This window comes from Astatotilapia calliptera, chromosome 22, assembly GCF_964374335.1.
Source record: "Astatotilapia calliptera chromosome 22, fAstCal68.1, whole genome shotgun sequence".
Classification (NCBI taxonomy): Eukaryota; Metazoa; Chordata; class Actinopteri; order Cichliformes; family Cichlidae; genus Astatotilapia; species Astatotilapia calliptera.
Genome location: NC_137442.1, coordinates 23,425,307 through 23,449,876, shown reverse-complemented (window position 1 = coordinate 23,449,876; position 24,570 = coordinate 23,425,307). Strand labels below are relative to the sequence as shown.

Here is a 24,570-nt window from a genome sequence, read left to right as displayed (position 1 = left end):
GGGCCAGCACTGGGGGCTGGACAACACCTCTCTTACTCTCTTTGCCCTACTCCCTCCCCACCCTCTTCAACTTGCCATCCATCCTGTGGGCTGTGCACACAGCACCCCCGACCTCCCCTCCTCCTCCTTCTTCTCTGACAGCTTTGCTCCACCAGCTCTGCACTGTGCCGGCCTTGAGAGGAGTAAGGGAGCAGAAAGAGGCACTAGAAGAGAGGATTTGCTCAACCGAGGAGAGACGGACAGGGGAGAGGGACCATGGCTGCTCTCTCTTCCTTGCTGAAGACCTGGGTTATTCTGCAGACCTTGTGCCTGGTTTTGGCTCAAGTGGTGAGTGGCACAGAAGAGCTCAAAACTTGATCGGGGCTCAAGGGTTCAGGGGGTAAGGGCCCTCGGTAAGGGTCCAGTCGGCTATTGATATCTTCAGGTGATCTTGTAGGTTTCGTGCCATCTTGGGCTGGATGAAGGGATTAAATAACCACAGCATGGAAGCAAGGATATAAGTGTGATGAGTACCCAGCTTTATAGAATGAATGTAGAAGAAAATGATTTTCAGGGGTGGAAGCTATCTTGTGGATCTTTCATGGATCACCCTTATCGTACACGGACTCTTAGGTCTTTCTAACCACGGCGCCCCCTCTTTTTTAAGGCACGGATTCATCATTACCTAGGCTACCTTTACAGGGGCCAAGAGGAGCACTATTTAACCAAGAATGATGGGATTTATTTTTTCAGTTTTTTGGGGGTCAAATCTTTGCAGCCATGCCAGATTTAAGGGGGGGAAAAGTCAGTGTGCACTGACACCGACACACAAACTTTGTCCACTGAGCGTGAAAGCTGTTATTCAAACAGACACCTACACGTTATCTTCTGGACTTACAGGAGTTTTCACTTTCAAGGATCATTCTGTGTTTTGTTTTGGGGGTTTTAACACCTGAAGAATTCAAAGTGGGATTTATTCTTTTATCACTTGATGGACTGACCCTTGCAATAAAATGTTGTTCAAGACAGGCAGTAGGATGGAGAAGGAGGGGGGTGGGTTGGGTGGGGGTAAACAGTGCCAGTCTTTTAGCCCTTCCTCCCACATTCCTCCTCGATCCTTTGTGTTTACCTCCTCAAAGATGCCAGTTTTATCATGTTATTTTTGTTGCAATGCTCCATGTTAAACTCACTCGGCTTTCAGAGTTTCCCACCTTAACCTGCAGTAACCACTCCGATATTTGGTTCTATGATGGAGGGTTAGGTTATATTTCCTTATTTGGGAAAATAAAACATACATCAAATGTGTTTTCATTTTTATAAAAATCCATGAAAATTAATATCCACTATGATATTACAATATATATTTAACATCTGTTAGTTATATATTCCACAATGATACTGCATCCTGATTGTTGCTACAGGCTACTGCACAGAGTGAATTAGTAAATGTTGCTGTTTGACCTTTTTTCCTCTCTGTCTGTGTTTCAGAGGGGTCCACCTGGACCTCCGGGCCCGCCAGGCCCATCCGGCCCCTCTGGCACTCCTGGGTCAGATGGCATTGATGTGAGTATCCACACAGGTTTGCCAAATAGGTTTTCCCACAAAGCTCCTCATTGTGCTGGAGAAATACCAAATCAGGAGGTGTGGCGCAGTACTGAAGTCATACCAGCAGAGAGCGCTGCAAATGAAAACACCGGCACAAAAGAGCTCTGTTCCCAGCAGAGAGAGGGGTCTTTGAGAAGAGATCCTTGCCTCAGACCTGAGTTTGGGTCACAGTAACGTGATATGTGCGAGTTACTCAAAGGGTTAACAACAGGCAAAGTTGTGTAAATGTGTTGGAAACAGAAGCTGCTCTAGAGCAGTGTGGAGATAGCATGCTTTATGGCTCAATACCAAATCAAATGTAAAAAGTCTCTTTTTTTATTAGCATTTTAGCCAAAAAACTATTTTTAAAAGTCTCTTTATCTATCAATAAACGGTGTCAGTCTAGCATGTTATTAAACCTGTCACTCTTTGTTCACTCATCCAAAGGCTTAACAGTGGGATCAAAGCCTGATAGAAAACGCAGCCAGTGTAGACACACTTCAGAGTCCATCTAAAGATTGCTTATAATATCAACACTGGAGCAACTGATTAACATCTGCCCGTGCACCTCTCTGTGCTCAGTACAGTATATATTTATGTGGCACATTTTTCTCATGCTGTCTCGTGAAATTTGCGACGTGATAAATCTTCCTAAATTCATTTCTATGAGGCGATGCGTAGCAATGAAAGGCATTTAGGTGATGAATATGATACAGTTGTGAACACAAAGGTGTAACCATGGCGTGTACTGTATGTTTAGTTGGGTTAACACATGCCCTTTGTCTATCTGCAGGGAGAGAAAGGGCGTCCCGGGTCACCTGGCCCACCAGTAAGTCTGTACTGTCACGGTGCCAGTTTAATTTTGCAGCAACTTTAACTTGTGATTTACTTGAACACGGTTTTTACGGTGTGGATTTTGCTGTAGGGGCAGAAGGGAGAGCCAGGAGAGCCAGGTCCTGACGGATCACCCGGGGAGAATGGCATTGATGTAAGTAAACTGTGTGCAAGAGAGAATGAAAAAAGGAGAAAAACTTTTAAAAATATTGCTTCCAGATTTTGAACTTCAATTTTGAAACGTATTTTCACAAGTGTTACAGCTTTTCCTTCAGACAAACACCTCCTCCATGGCCATTCATACGATGCCAAAGTAATTAAATGATAGATTTCTGTAATTTTGTGCATTTACTTGTTACAACTCAAGGCCAAAGAGTCATGCTGACAGGGTTTTTTCATTTACTACAGCAGCATTTCTTTATCATGAAGAAAAAATGAGACATACTGTTGAAATTGTGCTTCTTTTTCATATATTAAGATATCCATTGATTAAATGTGTAGTTAGATTTCTCTACATTGACAGAAAGGGTAGCTTCACTGATGTAAGAGTTTGTGGCCTGCGATGTAAAATAAGTTTAACATCCCTGCACTAGAGGCTCAGTCTTGTTTGTTGTCCTATATCCTGGATGATCTTTACAACATGCTATGTTTGTGATAGCACAGTCTGAGCACCCACAGGTCAGTGTTTTGTAGCCAGGATATCAGGTTCAAAGCTACTACCAGAAGTTTTAGGACTACATTTCACAAACTCAATCCCTCTTCTTTGCTTTTAATATGTTTACCTCCATGCAACCACATCACGCTAAAATATGACTAGATAATAAAATACGCACTACAAGTGGTCTGTAAAAAGAAACCAGAAAGCTTGATTTTGTTGTACCTCACAGATTATTCATTTTTTTATCCAGGTATCTGTTTTAACAGTGCTGAAAGGGGCTGGTTAATATTATTATTTTTTTCCTACATATTTACACCAGGTTTTTCCCCAGCTTTCCACAGAGAACATGAAACCTATCGAGAGTGGAGTTTGTCCAATTGTCATTGGAATAGATCAGTTTACATAAGAGCTTAGAATATTAGTAGGTGTTGATGACGTTAATCTGGTCTATATACTACACATTACTTGTTTTGCTCATGTATGTTTGTTTTAACTATAAAATAAGAGGCATATTATTATGGCATTGCAAGTCCTAACTACTGCCACTGTGCAGAGACAGAGACTCGTATATAACTGTGTCCTAGCTTTTTCAATTTGAGTTGCTGCTCCAGATGGAACTTGAGCATCAGTGCCAAACGGTCACATGCTAACAGAAGCACAAACACACACACACACACACACACACACACACACACACAAAACCAGGCATTCCTCAGAGGTTAAGCCAGTAATCTGCCCCGGAATCTCAGTCTCAGGTTTGTTTCCCAATTACTTACCTGAACCAAGTCAACTTTGATTAAATGTGAGGTTAACCCTCCTGTGATGTTAATTATGTTTCATTTGTGACGGTTTTCAGTATATACTGCATAGCACATCTACCCGATTTCATTTCTTTCTGTTTGCCTCCAGGGTTTGATTGGAGCAAAGGGTGACCGAGGTCCTATCGGGAGACCTGGACCAAAGGCAAGTGTCTAAACCTTAACCTAAAAAGATTATTAGTGCAAAATCACAATTGTGCTGCTGTTCTGTGTGAAATCTGTTTGTGCTGCTGGTGGAATACTCTGAAAGGTTCAGATCTCTGGGTAATGTTCCCTATGCCCTGTCACTGTGATGTTGAGAATGACGTCGAACTCCTGCTTGCAGGGGAAAGCGTGAGAATCGCTGTGTTGTTAAGGACTTTCTTTCATTCATCCTGGTGTGCTGTTTTCATTTCAAAAAGATATTGTCATTGTCATCTATATGTGTAATAATACCACAGTTAACCATCACAGATATGTTACTGATTTCTGTTGTTTGCAGGGTCAACCAGGTCCAACTGGTGAGCCCGGAACTCCTGTGAGTAAATCAATTTTTAACTGTCACTTTTTTTGGTTTTTGCAAACATTTTAAAAGAACTTAATATACAAAATGTCAACTCTAGTTTTCTGACAACTGCAGTTACAATGTAGCATCATAAACTGTACACAACAAACAGACACCATCACTTATTTCTTTGCATTTTACAACCCTGAGGTTTTGACTTTCCCATCCTATGAAACCATTTCTCCTTTTTGTTTTAGACAGAGAGAGTAGCAGATAGGGACTCATGACTCGGTGTAGTTAACAGGTGCATTTCTAATTCACTGTGGGAAAACAGAATGCCAGTTCCAGGTATTAAGACACAGCCTATTCAAAGAGAAGCTGAATAGCTTACCCCTTGAAGCTTATTTATATTGCTGTGGGAAATCTTTGTAAAGCAGATATAATCTGCTTAAGTGGCCATTGCCAGCTTGCACCATTGGGCATTATATATTAATTAACTTGTGATCACATCTTGGTGTTTTTTTTCCCCCTTCATGGGTTCCTGATCTTTGTTGTGGTCGTCGTGTTTTTCCGATTCTTCACATTGATTCCAATAATTTTAGCGATCTCCCTTTAGGATTTGTTTACATCTGTAATTCCGCATATGGAGGCTATCGTCATCATCTTATAATCAGTGTTGGGAAGGTTACTTTTAAAATGTATTCCATTACAGAATACAGAATACATGCCCCAAAATGTATTCTGTAACGTATTCCGTTACGTTACTCAATGACAGTAACGTATTCTGAATACTTTGGATTACTTAATATATTATCATGCTTTTTACAACAACGTGAATGTACTATTGCTGTGTGATTCATTACTGTTACTGAAGGTCCGCGACTCCGAACTGTAGTAAAGGGACCTCTGACTAATACGGCGGGGTCCCTGTCGGCTCGTAGCCGAAAAATAGCTTTACTTTGTTGTGTGGGTCAACTTTTCTTGCGAGAGACAGAGAGAGTCGTTGAAAGACTGCTCCAACGGAACTTATTGTTTTCGGAGGAAAACACGAACACGGTGTACAGTCAAGTCTTAATAGCTTACTTACAACTGGGCTCGTCAGGCACTCTTCTTGGCTGCAGTGGTTATTATTATATTTACATGCTTCCAGCTCCCGTTTTTTCTCAATGACAACTCGTACCTTTCCATTATCCTTTTTTCTCCCTCCTCGTATGGAACGCCAGGACTGCCATAAGGAATTAATTAAATACACCATTAAATAATTAATTAAATGTGGCAATAATTAATTAAAATTGGAATTAATTAATTAAATAAATAGTTATGACACATGTAATTAATTAATTATTGACACATTTAATTAATTATTTATGTATTTCACATTTTAATTAATTATTGACACATTTAATTAATTAATTATTGACACATTTAATTAATTATTTATGTATTTCACATTTTAATTAATTATTGACACATTTCATTAATTATTGACACATTTAATTAATTATTTAATGATATATTTATTTATTTCATTTTGGCAGTCCTGACGCCTGGCTCTCATCATGAAATAATTTTATCTGTCAGCCTCACCCATCAAACTCAGGGGGCGGGGTTAACGCTGATCGAGTCAAAACCATTGCTTTGGCCTGGTGGCCATTGTTTCTTGCACACAACAACCGGCATGTGGAAGCTAACAGAACTGAGCTTTGAAAAACCCTGTTTGTGTGTTACCAAATACCGTTTTAATATTTTTTTTAGCCGAGAATGTAGTGGTTTAATCTTCATGTGTCTGGTCGGTTTGTCAAGATACAGCCTCTTTGCAAAAGTGTTTCGATGATTTCGGAGATGTCTGCCCAGTCTCACGGCAAAGCGTGGGATAGACCCGCTCGCCTCGCAAGCAATCCCACCGACAAAGCGCAGGCCCCGGTACACAGCTGTAGTAACCCCCGCTGACTTCTTTTACTGAGGTTATATTTATCGATGTTTTATTTCCTGATGTTCTTATGTGTCCTACGTGTTTCAGTCGCCAATTCTGAATTATAACTAACATTAAAAACATGTTTAAGGAGGAGAGAGAGCAAATAAATCTGTTTAACATCTGATCTTTGGGTTTTTGTTCAGTAATCAGCGTGACCTGTGTATAAACACATAAAAGAGATAACGTTGGTGTTTCCGTCATGTAGTAACTGCTGGCTTTAACTGTACAAAGGTTGTTCGACACTATGAAACACATACAGACTTCATGATGTTCGGCTAATATTTTTATTGTGAATATTAATCATGCTGACCTCGCTCTGTACACCACGCAGCGAGGTCAGCATATCCACGATATCCTCAGCTCCATGAGTTAACACAAAGTTTCCCAGCTGACTATCTAACTTCCAACTATTCCAGAGACGTGAAAATATACAGCATAAAGAAAAGTGTAAGAGACTCAGCAGCAGATTAGAATAACAGTTATACATTTAATAAATCACCAAATGAATCCAAGAAACGAGCAAACCTGTTCCGACAATTTGAATTTGTGTTCCCTCAGCTGCAGACTCGCTGCTGTTTAAATGTTTGAAAAGGAAGATTAGATATAAAAAACGTCAAACATAGACTCAGTCTGCCTTCACATTTGATATGAGGCCAGCACGTATAGTGGCCTCAGCAGGCTATTACTGAAATACACGTGCTATATCATAAACTATGATATAAACAGGGAGGTCCTATTAACATGTTTAGTTTTAAAGGACACCTTCCTGCCTTTAGTCTCATTCATGAGCAGTATTAGTTTTCTTCTAACATCCAGAAGTCTGCACAATGTGTTTCATAGTTTGTAACAAGCCTTTGACAGGTAAACATAACATGACCGAAAAAGCAAAAAAAAAAGCAAAAAAAAAGAGAGAGAGTGTTGACATAGGAAGAGAAAATTCTCTCAATTATGGAGACAGACAAATGGTTCATTTATGTTTGATGTGTGTTTATTCCTCCCTAAATATCGTCGGTGAAGTTTGCCATGCACGTCAGATTTTCCTGCGCATTTTTATACCTCTGCCAACAGAGAGAGAGAAAAAAAATCACATTCTAACAGACAGCTGGTGCTTAGAATACAGTTGAATAACTATTAAAAAACAGATGATATTTAGATGATAGTTCAGTCTAACACATGTGCCAGTGAACCATTAAACGTCTGTGAAACTATGCAGTTATGAAACGTAACTTTAACCTCAGCCAAACCGATTTGCTCAGTTGTAAATAAAACAGTGAAGTAAACGTGACCCGACAGACAGAACCTGAGTGAATGAAGTCCAGCGTTTAACCACTGAGAGCTAAAACTCAGCTGAGGTTTGAAAGCTGTGTGCCGGTGATTGGACATCAGCCGCTGATAAAGCTGTTCGCCTATAAAGTGCTCTGTAAGGAAACGAGCTCCAGCAGCTCTGCGCTCGGGGAAAACACTATATTTACTTATCTTGTGCAGAAAAATGCGCTGACATTGCGTTATATCGAGCACCGGCTGCCCAGTTAAACTGTGACTATCACCAGGTAACGTAGGCGTGTTTCTTGAATTAGCAGCAGGTGTTAAACAGCTGACAGATGAGGAGGAGGATGCATGCAGGTAAACTGAGGGTCTGTTGAGCTGATCGCTGGTTTCGTGAGAAAAATGTCAGCTCGTTCTTTATGTTACAGAAGCACAGAGACACAAGACCAGGCGGAAAGAGACGATCGTTCGGTGAAAATGAGAATCTGCGAATGCAACATGTGGAACACGGAGAGTGGAATATGTAAACAAACCGGTTAACGTAACCCCCTCGGTGCGCTCTGCATGCTAATTGTTAGCAGAGCTAGTGAAATCTCTGAAAACATCTGAGCACTTTTGCAAACATGTTCTATGTTGACAACCTGACCAGACATACGTCGCGACATTCGCGGCTAAAACACTGTTAAAAGTGTAGCTGGCGACAGAAAAACGGGGTATTTTAAAACTACACCACCACCATTGCTGCCTGTGATTTGATCTGCATTCTGGGATAACTGGCTGCCCCAAGTCTACACAAGCAATCGATTTTCTAGGATCGACCTGTTTTGCACGGCAACCAATCAAATGTTAGAGAAGCTGCATGGGCAGCGTTAACCCCGCCCCCTGAGTTTGATGGGTGAGGCTGACAGATAAAATTATTTCATGACGAGAGCCAGGCGTCAGGACTGCCAAAATGAAATAAATAAATATATCATTAAATAATTAATTAAATGTGTCAATAATTAATTAAATGTGTCAATAATTAATTAAAATGTGAAATACATAAATAATTAATTAAATGTGTCAATAATTAATTAATTAAATTTGTCAATAATTAATTAAAATGTGAAATACATAAATAATTAATTAAATGTGTCAATAATTAATTAATTACATGTGTCATAACTATTTATTTAATTAGTTAATTCCAATTTTAATTAATTATTGCCACATTTAATTAATTATTTAATGGTGTATTTAATTAATTCATTATGGCAGTCCTGGCGTTCCATATCCTCGCGCTCACAGACCCATAACGTGTATGGCAGTCCATTCTCCCTGCAGCACGGACTACACTGCCCATGATGCTACATTCTTTAGGGCTATGCCTGTAGCATTCTGCCTTAGCACAACAACAACGAAAAGGCGCTCTCTCACCCAGGAAACACACAGTCGCAGAGAGAGAGCGTCGCCCTGTAACCATGGCAACCGTAACGCTGCCCCCTGGAACAACAGAACGTAGCTGTCAAACAAAACCCAAACAGTCCTGACCCGCGACAAAATGAAACAGGAAAGTACCGCAGTGTAATCCATTTATTTCAACAAAGTAACTGTATTCTGAATACCAACTTTTTAAACGGTAACTGTAACGGAATACAGTTAGGGGAGACCGGGGATAGTTGTAACGTGGGTCAGTTGTAACACTTCCAATTTCTCCAATCAGGGCTAAGTTTCAAATGATGTGACTCATCCTGTGCATGCCCAACTCAGTTCTGCTATCACATGTGAAAAATCAGCACATTTTGTCAAACACAGACAATTTAACACGAAAAAAAGTAATTTGTATGCCAAAAAGTATGTTTTTCTACTTTATTTCAATTTCTAATAGCATTATCTGCTTTGCAGTTAAACTCATCAAACTTAAATTATGTTATTTGTATGTCTATGGGGATATATTCTGTGTAAGTCTTTAGTGCTAATGTTTTAGCCGTTGGCTGTAATGTAAGCTAGTTCATGGCTATAGGAGTCTGGGTCAGTTGTAACAGCAACAGTCTGGGTCAGTTGTAACAATAATGCAGATGTTACAACTTACCACACTATTACTTTAACTTATATTAAACAAGTTGGGGAAACGACATCAGCAGAGAGAGGTTCACTGGTCACATTTGTATATGCGGTTAATGCCATTGGCAACACAATTCCTCCACTGTTTGTGTTCCCACACATACATTATGCAGACCTCTGTGTCAGAGATGGACCAGTAGGAAGCACTGGTAGTGGAAATAAGTCAGGATGGGTGCAAGAAACAGATTTCCTCATCTTTCTGAAGCACTTTGCAAACCACACCAAGGTAAACCCTGAAAAAAATAATGGAATTGCGATGCTGGTGAACAACTACATTTTTTCAGCTTCATTGTTATGTTTAAAATTGGTGCAAGAGCTGTAGGTTATAATGCCCACTGAGCCAATGAGGCCAAACTCAAGGAAGACCAACCAAAATTAATGAAATATTCATTTGCAGAAAATTCCATAAGTTGTCTTTTTTGGGGGGTTGGAATATGCTCAAAAGCTAGATTTCTGCATTCTGTCACACACACACAGAGCTACATAAATGGCTCTAAGTGCATTCATGTGTTGAATAAACAAAGATTACATGTTAATGTTTTGTTAGTACCCTTATTTCATTGTGTTACATTTTACCCCAGGATATGTTACAACTAACCCAGACTATGGGGTTAATTGTAACATTTCACTCTTTGTGTTTGAGACCATACCATGCAATGGGTAACTGTGCTGCAGAGAAAATAGTTGCACTATTTAATAGCAGAGACATGTAAATACTTTGGATTACATTTTGAATCCACTACCTTAAAAGAGCTCCAATTTACAGACAGAAATGTCTGTAGACAGAAATGTCAAAAATGTTACAACTATCCCCGGTCTCCCCTACTTGTATTTTGTATTTTGTATTTTGTATTTTAAATACGTAACGGTACATGTATTCCGTTACTCCCCAACACTGCTTATAATGAGGAAAATTATTATTATACTCTCACTGATTCATTCAGAAAATGTGTTGGAAAAAGCAGCCAGAAATGCACAGGAGCAATCGACGAGACAAGACACAACAGTGGTTGCAGATTATGTTGCAGATTATGTACAGAAATATTTAACAGTCCACGAGGGCTGGCTTGCTTTAAGTGGTCGTGTGAGAAACTGCAGTTTTTGGCACTAAAGATTTTCAGCCTTCAGAGGTTGCTCTCCACTACTTATATGCAAAGCCAAAAGGCTTTTCGTGTGGCTCCTATATATCATTCATTTCATTTTTTTCTGTTCAGTTACTCTGAGTGATGAATAAGTGATACCCAGTATTTAATATGTATTATGATTGGCACCATTCGAAACACTACCCAGTGATGGAAAGGAAACAACTCATCTCTTATATTATTTTATGAGGCAGCCATGCAATTTACTGCCAGGGACCTTCAGTCAAAATGTTTAGATAACACTTTTTTCTAATATCTCTATTTAATCTGTTATGCATGTATTCGAGAGACGTGCAATATCTGACTTTCTAACTGATCTCTAACAGCTTACTGGATCTTGTTGTTGTAGATCCAGTAAGCAGTTTGAAACCTGGAAATTCCCTGAGAACATAACTATCAGATAGAGATTAGAATAGAATAGTTTCATAATATACAAGTACATTCATGTAAGGCTGTATTGAAGTTCAGTGCTTGAGTAACTGTGCTCTCGGTATATTAATATAAAATGACTAATTGGCTAACATTATCTCATAGGGCTCTCGGGATACTTAAGAAATGAGTTATGATTGACTGAATTAGGCATTCTTTGCGAGCCTGCTCAGTTCTCTAACAAACATATTGCAACACAGCTGGTTTTTTAAGGCAGCCTCCTTAGTGCCTTTTAGGTCACGCATGAATGCCTGACCAGCTGTGCCTCAATTTGGGTTCAGTTTATCCAAATGTGCTGTAAGATTTCTGCAGCTGACATGAGCCTGATGCAATCCTTAATAAAGGAGTCACACTCCATATTGTCATTAGATTCAGCCATTCCACACAAGCGATCATGAAGCATCAGCTGTAGCAGTCTTTCGCCACTAGGTGGTGCTCGATGTCCATCTATTGCACATCTTTGTAAGTCCAGCGTCATTCAATGTCATGCTTGAGCACAACACTATTAGTTAATCCGTTATTTAGCGTTAACAGGCGTACTGTCTGGGGGCTGTGCCGTACACCCAGCTGTCTTACGCTCCACAGACAGGAGATCCAGCCCTGTGGGCTGTTCTTCCTCCAAGAAGGCTTACTTACTTAATTACTTTGTTTATAATTAATTCCAAGCAAAAGACACAGCAAACACAGACTGATTGTGTTCTGTGTCTTTGTTCCTGAGCGCTATTTAACCTGCACTGACACTGTACACACGCATTACTGAATTCCTGCATTTGTTTTTAATTGGCTTTTGGAAACATTAATTGATACTCTGATGGATTGGTTCCACTTGTTACACAGTAATTTAACCCCTTGTCACTTTTGTCCACACAGGGACCTGGCCTTCCAGGACTGGCTGTAAGTAGCTTCTCTGGTATTGTGCAGTTATGCCTTCAACTCTTTAAAGTGTGGCAATAATTTGTCTCTGGTGGGATAAGTACATATCATCTTGTTTGTCACGCTCACTAACATAACTGTCCTGTATAGGGTATTCCAGGCCCAATTGGTCTCCCTGGTGAGATCGGACCAACTGGACCAAATGTAAGGAAACTCCAGCTTCAGTTTATTATGGGGGCCTTTGTAACTTCTCAGAAGCTCTTAGTCACAATTTCTTACTCTCCTCACAAACATTTAGGGTATCCTTGGACCACCGGGACCTCCAGGACTTCCTGGACCTCCGGGCAAGCCGGTAATTGCGAGGAAAAATCGTATGAATTGTCATCTTTCTTTCTGACTCTATGTCACAAAGATCCTCGAGCTAAACACAAAACCACCTTTTGAAAAGCCTGTTTTTAAAAAAAAAAACCCATACACTAGTGTATCATATGTAGGTTTCCTTGTTGTTGTAGATCCATTAAGCAATTAGAAATCTGGAAAGATAGCATAAGCAACAGCCATTAACTGAAGCATTGCTTAAGACAGCAATCTCAGCATGTCAGCTGGTCTCAGTGCCTGCCACATCAGCTGATGCTCACCTGTGCATCCTATTAGCAAGTCTGATGTAGGGCATGCTATTCAAGCTGCTCCAACCGGCATAAAGTTCATGCTGCTTCTGCAAGCCGCATTGGGCCTAACATCTACTTCTACAATAGCGCCTCTATTTTATGCTATTTTCTGACTTATTCAGCGTCACGTTCTCTGTTGTTGGTGTCTGCTCTGGTCTTGATGCTACGCTATATGCTGTTAGGCCTCCTTAGCATGTGTGGTGAGGTTCCAAATATAAATAGTGCAGATGGAACAATTAGCCTGATATTAGTAAATGTTACATTAACATAAAAATAATACCTGTTTGAACATGAAATATTTTATAATTGTATTGTTTACTTGCAGAACAGTTCATAGCGCTCTAGAGGACAAACATTCACAACGCCACTGCCTCATCCCAATTCCATTACACATAAGCACTAAAGCGCTGCTTGAATGTACTCAAAGTTAATCCACAGAAAGGATGTCACAGTAAACAATACATGAAGGCACTGAGACTGGTGAGATCGGCTTTAAAAACTTAATAAATAAGCTACCGGGAGTTCATTAGGCTTAATCAGGCGTACATTTTCATCAGTCTAATTGTTGCTGACTGAAATGACTGAATGAGATCACAGGCAAGGACATACTGCTGATGCCATGCTTAATGCGTGCTCTATCCAGCACACAGTTAATGTTGGCGTGTGTGTTTTTAATGCGCCGAATGGTAACAAAACACCAAGCGCAGCCAGAGATGACTGCTGCTTGAACAAGTCCCAACAGACACTAAGTGGTGATGCACTAAAAACAGTTTTAAGAGGTATGCTTTTAAGTCATTTTCCAGCGGCGTATGAACTCTCCTGTGTGCATCTCTGTGATTCCAAGAAGGGGAGGGGGGTGCTTCATTGAGAGTGATGTTCCCAGCCCAGGGGAGTGTATTTGTTTAGCTTTAGTGCTGTCCTAGGGTAAATAAACCCCCATTAGATCAGTGGGCTGTCTCATCTGGCTGTTGCAGAAATACATCAGCACCTGTAGAGATACTTTAACTTTCTAACTCAATCTATAAACAGAGAGGGGGAAAAATGGAGGAAGAAATAGATGGAGTGAAAGAGGGAGAGAGTGCTGGCTCAGCTTGGGAGGGTGGTAGACGCAACTGACTGCCAACTGTGACTGGGTGACTTTGCTCATCCATGTATCTGTCTGTCTGCTTAGGGTCCTCCAGGCAAGTTTATTGTTGGAGAAGAGGGTAGTGCAGATTTCGAGGTAAGATCTAAAGATTCCTCCTCTCTTGCAAATCTATTCTGACACAACTTCACATTTTATAACCCATACACTGCATATCCTTCTCACTATCTTTTCCCAGTGTCCTCTCAACTGCCCAGCAGGACCTAAAGGCCCACAGGGACTGCAGGGAGTCAAGGTGAGTAATCTGTCTGATTCAGGCATCAGTGATCGTTTCGCATTACCAAATTATTATGACACCATCCTGCCTAATTGTTTCCCCTCTAGGGACACAAAGGACGTGCCGGTGCTCTCGGAGATCCTGGCAGCATTGGAAGACCGGTGAGCTGCTACAATCTCCGCTTGAGAGGATATGCGCGTGCACTCAGACACCCATACGTGTAAATGCCGTACAGTTGCTTTTGCACACTCACCCACCGTACAGGACCAAGGGGAGGCGAGGATTCGCTTTAATGAAGCCCCCTGAGGCACATGACTGGCATTAATCTGGCTGCGATTAGTCAGGCCTGGCCCTGGCTCTGGAGTCAGCACGCAGCAAGCCAGATGAAAGGGGTGGTGAGGAGCCAGGTACATGAAGAGTTGGATGAGAGAGTCAGGGTTAGCGCGGGCCTCTCACCTCGCTGTATTAAGCAGAGCTAATGAGCATACTGTGGGCTCCAAGGGAGCGGCTAGCCAAGCCCCAGGAATTAGCCTCTGATCTTCCCACACAAGGAGCTTTCTGGCAGCGCTTGCTTTAGATGCTCAAAACACTCAACGCATCAAGCAAGCGCTCCTCCGAGGCCGACCAGTATTTTAAAGGATCTGCCTGGCTCTCTTTTCTTCTAAAACACAATGAAAGCTGTTTACATCCTCACCAGTTGTTTAAATGGATACCAACAGGGTTTGCTGTATCACTGATGCCCACGTGATGCCAAAGATGGAGTAAGACTATCAGATTTATCTTTAAAGTGCGAAAAAAAAAACAAGAACTTAATGAACCTGCTGAGGATGGCGAGCAAGATTCTGGAAACCCAGCAAAAATAATATTTCTTTATTGGCATATAAACAAATGGTTTGAAGTGTCCAGTTCAGGGGTCGCATCATTAAAAGGCCAGGCTAATAGACTGCTCAGGCTAAACTGAGTGTTGATGAAAAGTGTGTAACTTCAGCAGGGAAACAATTAGGCCAGCTTAGCTTATTGTTGAGCTGAGCATCTAACTGAGTTCCTAAATCCTCCCAGTAACGCGAAAATCTCCCTGATTATGTTTGTTTAATCCGTGGCCTTCTGGATATGCAAAAACAAGTCGTGCTTTCGGGGAGTAACAATTGGCGCTTTGACTATTATTCCCGGTTTGCCCAAGATTTCAGTCTTTATGCTAAGCTTATCCCGACTTATCCCGGCACAAGAGCGCCATCGAGTCTTCGTTTCCGCCCCTTTAACAGTCTTGGCAAACCCATTATGCGCTGATTGAACTGCTTCAGGTGCTGAAGACCACCAGAGGATGGTGTGAGCAGGCTGCAGATCATCGATACATGCAGATATCAGAAACGGGTTTCAATGAGATTTTTTGGTAAATGTTTGCAAGTCAAACATATAGAGACAAAACTAAATGAAATCTGTGGTTTGATTAAACGTTTTTCAAGGTTTCACAATTGCTTCCCGGCACATATGCTACAGGGCGAAGCACATACTTATTATTATTAATAATCTTTTTTTTTGTTCTTCATCAGGGCCCCAAGGGAGAAGTTGGCATCTCTGGGGAGCAGGGCATCCCAGGACCTTCAGTATGATGATAATTGAATATTTATAATTTTCATATTATAATCTACATAGTATCATCTCAAATAGCCATTTCTTGTGGACAACGGTGTCTGTCTTACCATAGTTTGCCTCTCTTCTAAGGGTCCCATGGGTCTGAGTGGTTATCCAGGAATGATGGGTCCCAAAGGAGAACCAGTGAGTACTACACTCAGTTTATCACATATAAAAAGCATATTGGCTTTTTGTTTTTCTCCCTCTTTCTCTCTCTCTCAGTACTGCTCTCATTCTTAGATGAGCACCAAGGAGGCACAGCCAGACTTGCCCCCACTCTACAAACATCATCCATTACCAGCAATGGGGACATATGGAAATGATGCTAACACAAATCTCTCTCCCTCTCTAATGAGTTGGGGTTGTCTGGGTCCACGGTGCCTCCATCTGTAGTTAATGATCCGCTGTAGCCATCCGTCTTACTGTTAACATTAGCCACGTTAGCCAAGTTAGCACCCCGGCTTAGTGCCAAAGCAAGAGTGCCTGGCTCTCTGTGTAGCTCCCATTAAAGAAGTGAGTTAAGCTCTAATTATCCCTTTATCACAATGAGTGGTAGGCTACCGCGACTTAGCTCCCTCTCTGATCCGAACAGATTGATGGCACTTTGTTGTTTTCCCTCAGGGCCCTGGTGGGTACAAGGGCATCGGCGGACCAGTAGGGCCTCCTGGGCCACCTGTAAGAACGCACACACTTAAAGACACGCAAATACAAATTCAGCTACTCATATAAAGAGGTATATTCATACACTGAATTCACTAAGGCAACTGTGAGTCTGCTCTTTTCTTTTCAGGGTGAAGAAGGACCTCGTGGACCACCTGGAGAGCCAGGCGATAAAGGAGACAAAGTGGGTGACTCTTGTAGTGGTTTCCCTGAAAGTTTTTTTTTTTTTTTTTTTTGTCAAGGCAGTGGTGTGTGTAAAAAAAAAAAGAAGAAGCTATTTCAGAGCTTGAATGGAGGCAGCGATACTGATGTGCGCCGTGGCTCTACTGAGGCTGATTTCTTTATCTTCTGCAGGGCAGCCGAGGTATCCAAGGCCCACAGGGTGCAGTTGGCAAAAAGGGAGAGAATGTGAGTGAACGCACTTTTGTTTTTTCAGGCCACAGTTGTGGAGGTGCTTGGCAAGGTGTGCCAAATGAAGTCCACTGACTCATCTGCCTGCTTTTTCAGGGTCTGCCGGGTATTGATGGGAAAGATGGCACACCTGGCATTCCTGGAATCAAGGTAAGTGTGTGCCAGCAGTGATAATGATGAGTAACTTCAATCGGAGGTGAAAAAAAAAAAAACATTAATTTATTCTTCTTCTGCTCTCATTTATGCAGGGTGGCCCCGGTCAGGCCGGGATGCCCGGTCCTCCTGGTCCTCAGGGAGCAGCGGTGAGTGATCATTCGACGGGGGCGTGCGTGTTTTGTCAGAGAACTGTTCGACAACGCCGCCAAAAAAAAAAGCACATGCAAATAAACAGTCATTGTCACTCAGACCACGTAGAAGCGCAATCTGTTCTTCTCTTGAATTCAACAAAGCCAGAACACAGACAAGGGAAACCAGCTTGAAGCGGTGTGTAAAATTTCGGTGTGTTTTGTTTTCTGGGCAGTCATCCAGGTTAACAGTGACCCCGTGACCCATGCTGCTTTAGAATAAAAAGCACCTTGAAAATAGCATTCTCTCTTCAACCGCAAGCAATTTATCACAATCAGACCAGTGGGTAGACATAAGTGTGTGTTTGTGCGCGCGCCGTTCTGACTAACGGGTAATGGAGCATGAGATGTGCACTGCATGAGATGCTGCGCGGTCACTGCAGTGACACTAACACTCCCTAAAACTCATACACTGCAACTTAGCCTGCTTTATGTCAAACTGTGATACAGCAACCACACACACACACACATAACATCACTGCAAGGTCTACAACTGTGGCAATCACACCATTATCATTATATCAAACTGCATTATTACCGCCAACTGCCGACGCCTACGTAGCCATGTGCATTTCACGCTTGCGTTCCTGAAACGTGTCTGATGTGCAGATATGTAGCTTTGATTAGGACTGTTTTCAGCATTGTTTATTCCATCTTCAGGGATTACCTGGCAGCCCAGGAGCTAAAGGTGGACCTGGAGCAAAGGTATGCCTTCTACATGTTCATACTGCAAGTTTGAGATAATGCAGCCCGGGGTATGTACATGAATTCCCTGTGAGCCAAAGCTTAGGCTTCAGACTCCTCTAAACACCAAGTTTCCAGACAGTGCTTCCACTCTCGTCTCCATATGTCAGTGAGAGTGGATATTGCTAACATTGCCATTTTAGACACACACAGCTCTGGCAGTGAGAAGAGAAGCCCCAGCCACCTGCTTTTTAAACCTTTTGTCTGAGAGATGCGTAAAGGGAGGGGAACTACAACAACTTGTTTCAGACTCTTGATGAACTAAGAAGATTTAACCCCCCCACTCTATGTTGGACTGTGAATCGTGTACATTTTCTCTAATAGAGTCCATGAATAAAAATGATGTGGAAATGAGCATAACAGGTTTTCATGTTCTTGTAATGTGTGTAATGTGTGCCTTTCTTTTAATATTCTTCTTATAATATTCTTTTTCTAGGGGGAACCTGGACCTAGAGGTCATGTTGGCTTGCCTGGGCCCTCTGGACCTTTGGTAAATATATGATTGTTTCTCTTCTTTGTGGTCAACTTGAATTTCAGGGTTTTTTTAATATAGCACCAAATCGCAACAACAGGCACCTCAACAGTCTTTATATTGTAATATAAAGACTGTGGTAATAGATAACAATCAGATGACTCCCTATGAGCAAGCGCTTGGCAACAGAGGGAATGAAAAGTAAGGATCTGGTTAGTGTCTACCCAGATGCTTACTCTGGATGGCATTCATAGCAAAGTAGAAAAACCGTTAAAAGCTATAGCATATAGTGAATAATTGTACTTTCTCCCTTTCTCAGGGTGAGCCTGGTATTCCTGGTGAGCCTGGTATGCAAGGAATCCCTGGACCTAAGGTACAAACCTGAATATCACAATAAAACACTAGCGGCAGCTGCTGCTTACTCACCTCACCTGATGTCCGCAGGGCGACAGAGGGGAGCGAGGACCAGTTGGGCCACAGGGAGCAGCCGGCAAGCCTGTAAGCTGCACCGTGTCTTTTTCAGACATCATAACGCGCTCTTTACTTCAAACACATCATGCAGCAGAGCTTCTGTTTTCCCCTCACAGGGAAGCAAAGGAGAGAGAGGGCCCATCGGTGTGCCTGGCGCCCAGGGTCTCAGTGGAACAAAGGGAGACAAGGTCTGTGGACTTTGTGATAATGCAGTTACACAAAGCTGCATATTGGGGGCAGTGTTTACTCACTAATAGAACGCGAACCCCCCACAGTGAAACCCTTGAATGAGTGAAGCAATATAAATGATAATCTAGGCATAATCATGTTCCTTGTTTTAGAAATGAGGCAACATCTTTCTTAGTTTGTGGTCTCTGGTGTCGCTGGTTTCAATCAGTACTGAATCCTTGTTTTTCTGAGGATAATCCAGTTTACATTTGTCCACATTTACATTTACTCCGTCTCTCCTGCCAGGGCTTCCAAGGAAAAGTCGGGTCAAAGGGGGGCATTGTGAGTAGCACCTCTTTTAAACTGCACCACTGGCTCCGTACTTAAGAATACTTTCAAGAGCCTTTTTCATTCCCCTTATTCTTCGTTACCTCTCTGTCGCTTTTAGGGTGACCCCGGAGTCGAGGGATTGGCCGGCGAAAAAGGCGAAAAGGTAAAAACGTGGACATTTGTTCCAGCACAGACTTAAGCTGCTTTAAAGTAGTTGGTGGTTTTTGTTGCCATAAGGACCACAAAAAGTTTCCAAGTTTGAAAAGAAAAAGGAAATAAATAAATGCAACTTTTAGGCTTTAGATAAAAAAAAAAAGGTTTAAACATTTGGTTCTGGAGGCATCAAAGCAGAGAGTTGTATACAAGAAAATGTTGGAAGCATTACCAAAGTTAAGAAGAAGAAGAGGATGTCTGTTTTTTTTCAAATTTGCATACAAATCCCCATTATAATCCAGATGGCAAATAAGCTATTTACATGACAGTGAGGCAATGATGCACATTTGGGTCTTTGAAGCTGCATTTTTAGATGTTCATTTACAATATTCATCCTTGAATTATTGCTCAGTGAGTGTCTCCGAGGCGCAAATGATGGATGGAAATGATGAATGGGGAAAATGACTTTCTGTCTTTGCTGTGACAGGGTTTGTCTGGCGAACCTGGGCCCAAAGGACAGGTGAGAGTTACAACGAGTAGAAATCTGACTGCAGGGATGGACTTGTTTTGCTTTATTCTTTCCTTAGTCATATCCACCTTTCTATAAGTCAACCCTGACCTTTAACTCTGTAACCCAAAGCCTATGGTATTAATTATAAGAGTTAATTCTCATTATTCATGATGTGTTGGGCCTCACTGGGTTGATTCTCTTTTTTCTTCACAGCAAGGAATCAGGGGTGACACTGGACACAATGGACCCACTGGAGATCCTGGCAAACCAGGAGACCAGGGACCACTGGGGCTGCCCGGTCCTAGGGGGCTTAATGGAGAACGAGGAGTACCCGGTATGCCGGGCATTCAGGGACCAGCAGTGAGTCCAGTTCCACTCTTAATCACAGACACATACAGACAGAACACCAATCAGTGTTTAGTCAGTGCTCAGTGTTCTCCTCCTCTCTCCAGGGACGTGATGCATCTGACCAGCATATTGTTGAGGTTGTGCTGAAGATGATGCAGGGTGAGCATCTAGACCTGCTTTAATCTCCTGAGGAAACATCAAAGATCAGTTAATCAAAATGATGATGTCCTCTCTTCCGTTACAGAGAGGCTAGCGGCCGTGGCAGTAAGCGCCAAGAGGGCTGTGCTTGGTGGTGCAGGTGTAATGGGGTCTCCCGGACCGCCTGGACCTCCAGGGGCATCTGGGCCTCAGGGACCACATGGCTTACCTGGTGCCCGCGGCATCCCCGGCATTATTGGAGCACCTGGGCAAATTGGAAACACAGGGCTTAAGGGTAAAACTAAACATTAGTACTTTTGCATATTGGAATATCTGAAGTTGAACTTCTCAGGCATTAAACGTGTTTTTTTTTCTTTCATCTACCTCAGGAAAAAGAGGTCCAAAGGGAGTGAGAGGTGATCCAGGTAGACCTCACTCAGGTCCACCAGGAGCTCCAGGAATACAAGGTAAGACCTGAAGCCTTCTAAATGAACCTGTAAGGTAAGATTTTGTGCATATTCCTAGGCAATTCAGTTCAATTTGATTCAATTCAGTTTATTTCATGACGTTTTAACAAACACTGTCAGCTCAGGGCACTTTATATTATAGGGTTAAAGACCCTCCAATAATACAGAGAAAACCCTGGCAATCAGACAACCCACCATGAACATGCACTTGGCGACAGTGGGGAGGAAAAACACACTTTTATAAGGAGTTAAGTTGTGTTAAGCTGATGTAAATTACATGATATCACAGGATCTGTCAAATCTGTGTAATTCCACCTCCATCATGGCTGGGCCTCAGCAGAATGCCACTAAAAACTGTGCAAATCACACAGTACTCACTGTCACTGCAATCTGAGGGCAGAACCACAAAATCTAGTGACATTGCCACCTAAAACTTTGTTATAAAAAACAAAAAAAAAACCTTCTTGTTTACAGCATACTCTCATTTTCAAATTTTAAGATGCAAATGGGAGTGCCAGAGGGATGGAGAATTTTTGAATAGTAATATTCTGGTGACTGGGCCAAAAGTCAACACAGCTGCTGCATAAACGTAACTTACAATGGATTCACTTGTGAAATCAAGAAATTTTAAGATTCTGGACAGCCTTTAAAAAAAAGTGCAGTGTGCGTGTGACACAGCAATACAATCAAATGCAGTAAAGTCAGAACCTGTGTATGAGCTCAAATGTGTCTCTTCATCCCTTCACATGGATTTTGTTGGTCTCTAAAGAAGCAGAGAAGCTTCAGTGGACATTTAAGTCACATGTACATCAACGTGTACTCACAAAGTGTGTCTCAATTGCACTTCGCCTACATTCAACCTAGCTTTTATACCTCAGTCGAGTGTAACAATCTTTTCTTGGGGCACTGTAGTAGTCCTTCCACAAAGTTTTTTTCATGAACACAGATAAGAAGAGGAAGAAGAAAGGTACTGCAAGCAACTGAAGGACCTGGCATTACTGCTCTCGCCACAGGAGAGCCTGCTGAAAGGCATTTTAAAGGCATCATTAACTCCAGTAATTTAACAGATGCTCTTGAATGAGAATGTAATAGGCTTGCAACAGCACACGCTAATTCAAATACAGGGAAACACACTCACACTTCTGTGTGCACACATGCACACAACTTAAATATATGCATGCATACAGTACACACATGTAATCCAAGTCCAGAATGGGGTTTCCAACCCTTAGAATGAAATTTGGTGCAGTTAATCTTTTTGACCCCTCGAAATCAGTTAAATCCCATTTGATGTTAAACTCTGTCACTCTGCAGGCCCCCCCGGTATCGATGGAGTGGCTCGGGACGGTAGGCCCGGAGAGAGAGGACCTCAGGGAACACCTGGAGAGGCCGGTCGCCCCGGTAAGTCGGGCCCGCCGGGTCTCCCGGGATTCTGCGAGGCAGCGATGTGCCTGGCCGCGTCTGCTTACACCTCACCGAGACTACAGGAGGCGGGAACGATCAAAGGACCCAATGTTTAGAGGCCCCGTCTCCCCATAAGCAGATCACAGCACCTGGGAGAGAGGGAGCAAGGCAAGGAAAAAAAAAAGGCGAGAGACCACTCTTCTCAACATCAAGAACGAGAGGTGGGGGGGGACAATAATAGTACATTGACTGCATGTGTAGCCCCCCCCACCGCTCCTTCCTAGAACTGACAACCTGAAGTTTTGACTGGTGGGACATCATGATCTTAATCCTCCACATCACCATGACAACAGCAGCTCACAGCCACCCACCTCCGTCTGAAATCTCAAGTGGTTTTTTTTGGATGTCGGTGTCAGCGCCGTCCAAATATCCCAGTCCTGCTCAAGCAGTGAAAGAGGAACAGATTTTATATTACATCTCTCTTTTTTTTTTTGGTCTCTCACCAAGTCAAAGCATCTATGAGCTGAAAGAAGCTAAACCAAATGTGGTGAAGGATGCTTTTTTTCCTTGTTTGGTCACTTTCAATGTTTTTTTTTTTTCCATATGCAATATTTTGTCAGAGGTATGTTTTGAAGTTTTAACGCCCTGCCTCTTTTCCAACATCACACCCGTTGCCTTAAACGTGTACCCCGAAAACCTGACTAATAAATGATTGCAGCCCCAGTTTCCACTCAGTACTGTACCGCATTGTAAAATGTAGTCTTTTTCATTTGTAGGCTTGAGTGAGATCCCTGATTTACCTCATGTGTACACTGCCTTCCCTTCCCAATCCCCCGCTTTCAACCCAAGTCTCGTTTTAGAAACTAACAACTAGCTTTATCTCTTCTTCTTGTTGCCTGGCAACAGCATATCCCGATGGGCACTCCCATCTCCCACAATGCAGTGCTGTAAATCTTTGTAAATGTGTGTTGATTATTATGTAGAGGAAAAGGAATGGGTTACGATATGCACCAACAAAAATCCTGTGTTAATGAAATCAGTGAGTAATAAGGAGTTCCTACAGAAATAATGACTCCTCCTCAGAGCAAATCAGTTAACGGTCCTAATGTGCTTTCTGTGCCACTGTCAACTTTCCATGGGAGGTCGGTGCTTTAACGACAACTTATTTTCATCAAAAGAAGCTATTTATTGTTCTTTATATATAATCATCTGTAAAAAAAATAAATAAAGTTGTTTGCTGGCTGTTCAGGCAATCCTAGACTAATAAAGAGGAACCTTTTCTAAGAGCCAATGTTCTTCTGTATCATGTTGGGAATGGAAAATGATCAATTTCAATTCGTTTTTCTTGATATTTGTCCTCGTCCAAATCTTTAAGAGCACCCATGTATGCATGTAAATAAACTCCCATGCGTCCTAAGCTGCATACGCTCAGCATCTTTTAATAATCTTGCACTACCGAGGCAAAAAGTTGCAACCATTCAGCACTACTAGACTGCGCACATCAGATTCTAAATTGCTCAAGGGCAGTATTTGCAACTGACAGGTCAGTTGCTTTTGCGATGTCATAGCTTTGTGCCTGGGGGAAAAGATAGCAAGAACTGTGAGAAGCATTCAGGGATGTCTAACATTTTAACATTATGAGTTGGTCTATTTTTTTCTAAAGTCTTAGGAATAATAATTCAACATTATCGACAGTTCAGTATGACAGAGTGCACGAACCTCAGTTTCTCTATTGAAAGTCTTGTGTTAGATCAAGGTACAGCCTCTAAAGTTAAAAACAAAAAAGCCAACAGAAGTTGCAAACAAGTTCCTCTTGTGGCTGGCTAAAAAAATGGACTGAAATCTCCACAGACTTACGTGTTTAAATGCTCAACTTTGTAGCATTATACATAAACCCAATAAAAAAACAAAACAAAAAGAAAAAAAGAACAACTTTTGTCTTTTTTTATATTGTTCTGCTTTGTGTCAACTTGTACCTCAACATGATAGTGTGTGGTGGGTTTTTTTTTGTCCATCCAGCTGGATGGTGACGCTGTAGGCTGACAAGTGCTTCAACTCCTGCAGCTATAGCCAGTTAGTGATTGCTATTGTATTCTTAATCCACTAATTCGATAACTGAAGTGAACCATTTGGTGCTCTTTTA

General features: G+C 41.9%; 1 protein-coding gene across 1 annotated transcript; it reads left to right on the top strand.

Annotated features, from left to right (window-relative positions):
* The first annotated feature begins 68 nt into the window (after window positions 1-68).
* col9a2 (procollagen, type IX, alpha 2) lies at window positions 69-24,353 on the top strand. Its single transcript, XM_026156038.2, has 32 exons — window positions 69-327; window positions 1,468-1,542; window positions 2,357-2,392; window positions 2,489-2,551; window positions 3,965-4,018; window positions 4,355-4,390; window positions 12,143-12,166; window positions 12,296-12,349; window positions 12,444-12,497; window positions 13,985-14,035; window positions 14,136-14,192; window positions 14,282-14,335; window positions 15,725-15,778; window positions 15,897-15,950; window positions 16,428-16,481; window positions 16,597-16,650; window positions 16,821-16,874; window positions 16,974-17,027; window positions 17,126-17,179; window positions 17,882-17,926; window positions 18,402-18,455; window positions 18,757-18,810; window positions 18,882-18,935; window positions 19,025-19,096; window positions 19,383-19,418; window positions 19,525-19,569; window positions 20,047-20,079; window positions 20,284-20,430; window positions 20,523-20,577; window positions 20,663-20,851; window positions 20,946-21,023; window positions 22,338-24,353. Exons 1-32 carry the CDS (start codon window positions 256-258, stop codon window positions 22,541-22,543), a joined length of 2,076 nt encoding a protein of 691 aa, XP_026011823.2. The 5' UTR covers window positions 69-255; the 3' UTR covers window positions 22,544-24,353.
* Window positions 24,354-24,570: the final 217 nt, after the last annotated feature.

Coding starts and splice junctions, on each gene's coding strand:
- col9a2 (XM_026156038.2), top strand. CDS start 256: ATGGCTGCTCTCTCTTCCTTGCTGAAGACCTGGGTTATTCTGCAGACC. Junction 20,080..20,283: donor AACCTGGGCCCAAAGGACAG/GTGAGAGTTACA, acceptor TTTTCTTCACAG/CAAGGAATCAGGGGTGACAC. Junction 20,852..20,945: donor TGGAAACACAGGGCTTAAGG/GTAAAACTAAAC, acceptor CATCTACCTCAG/GAAAAAGAGGTCCAAAGGGA.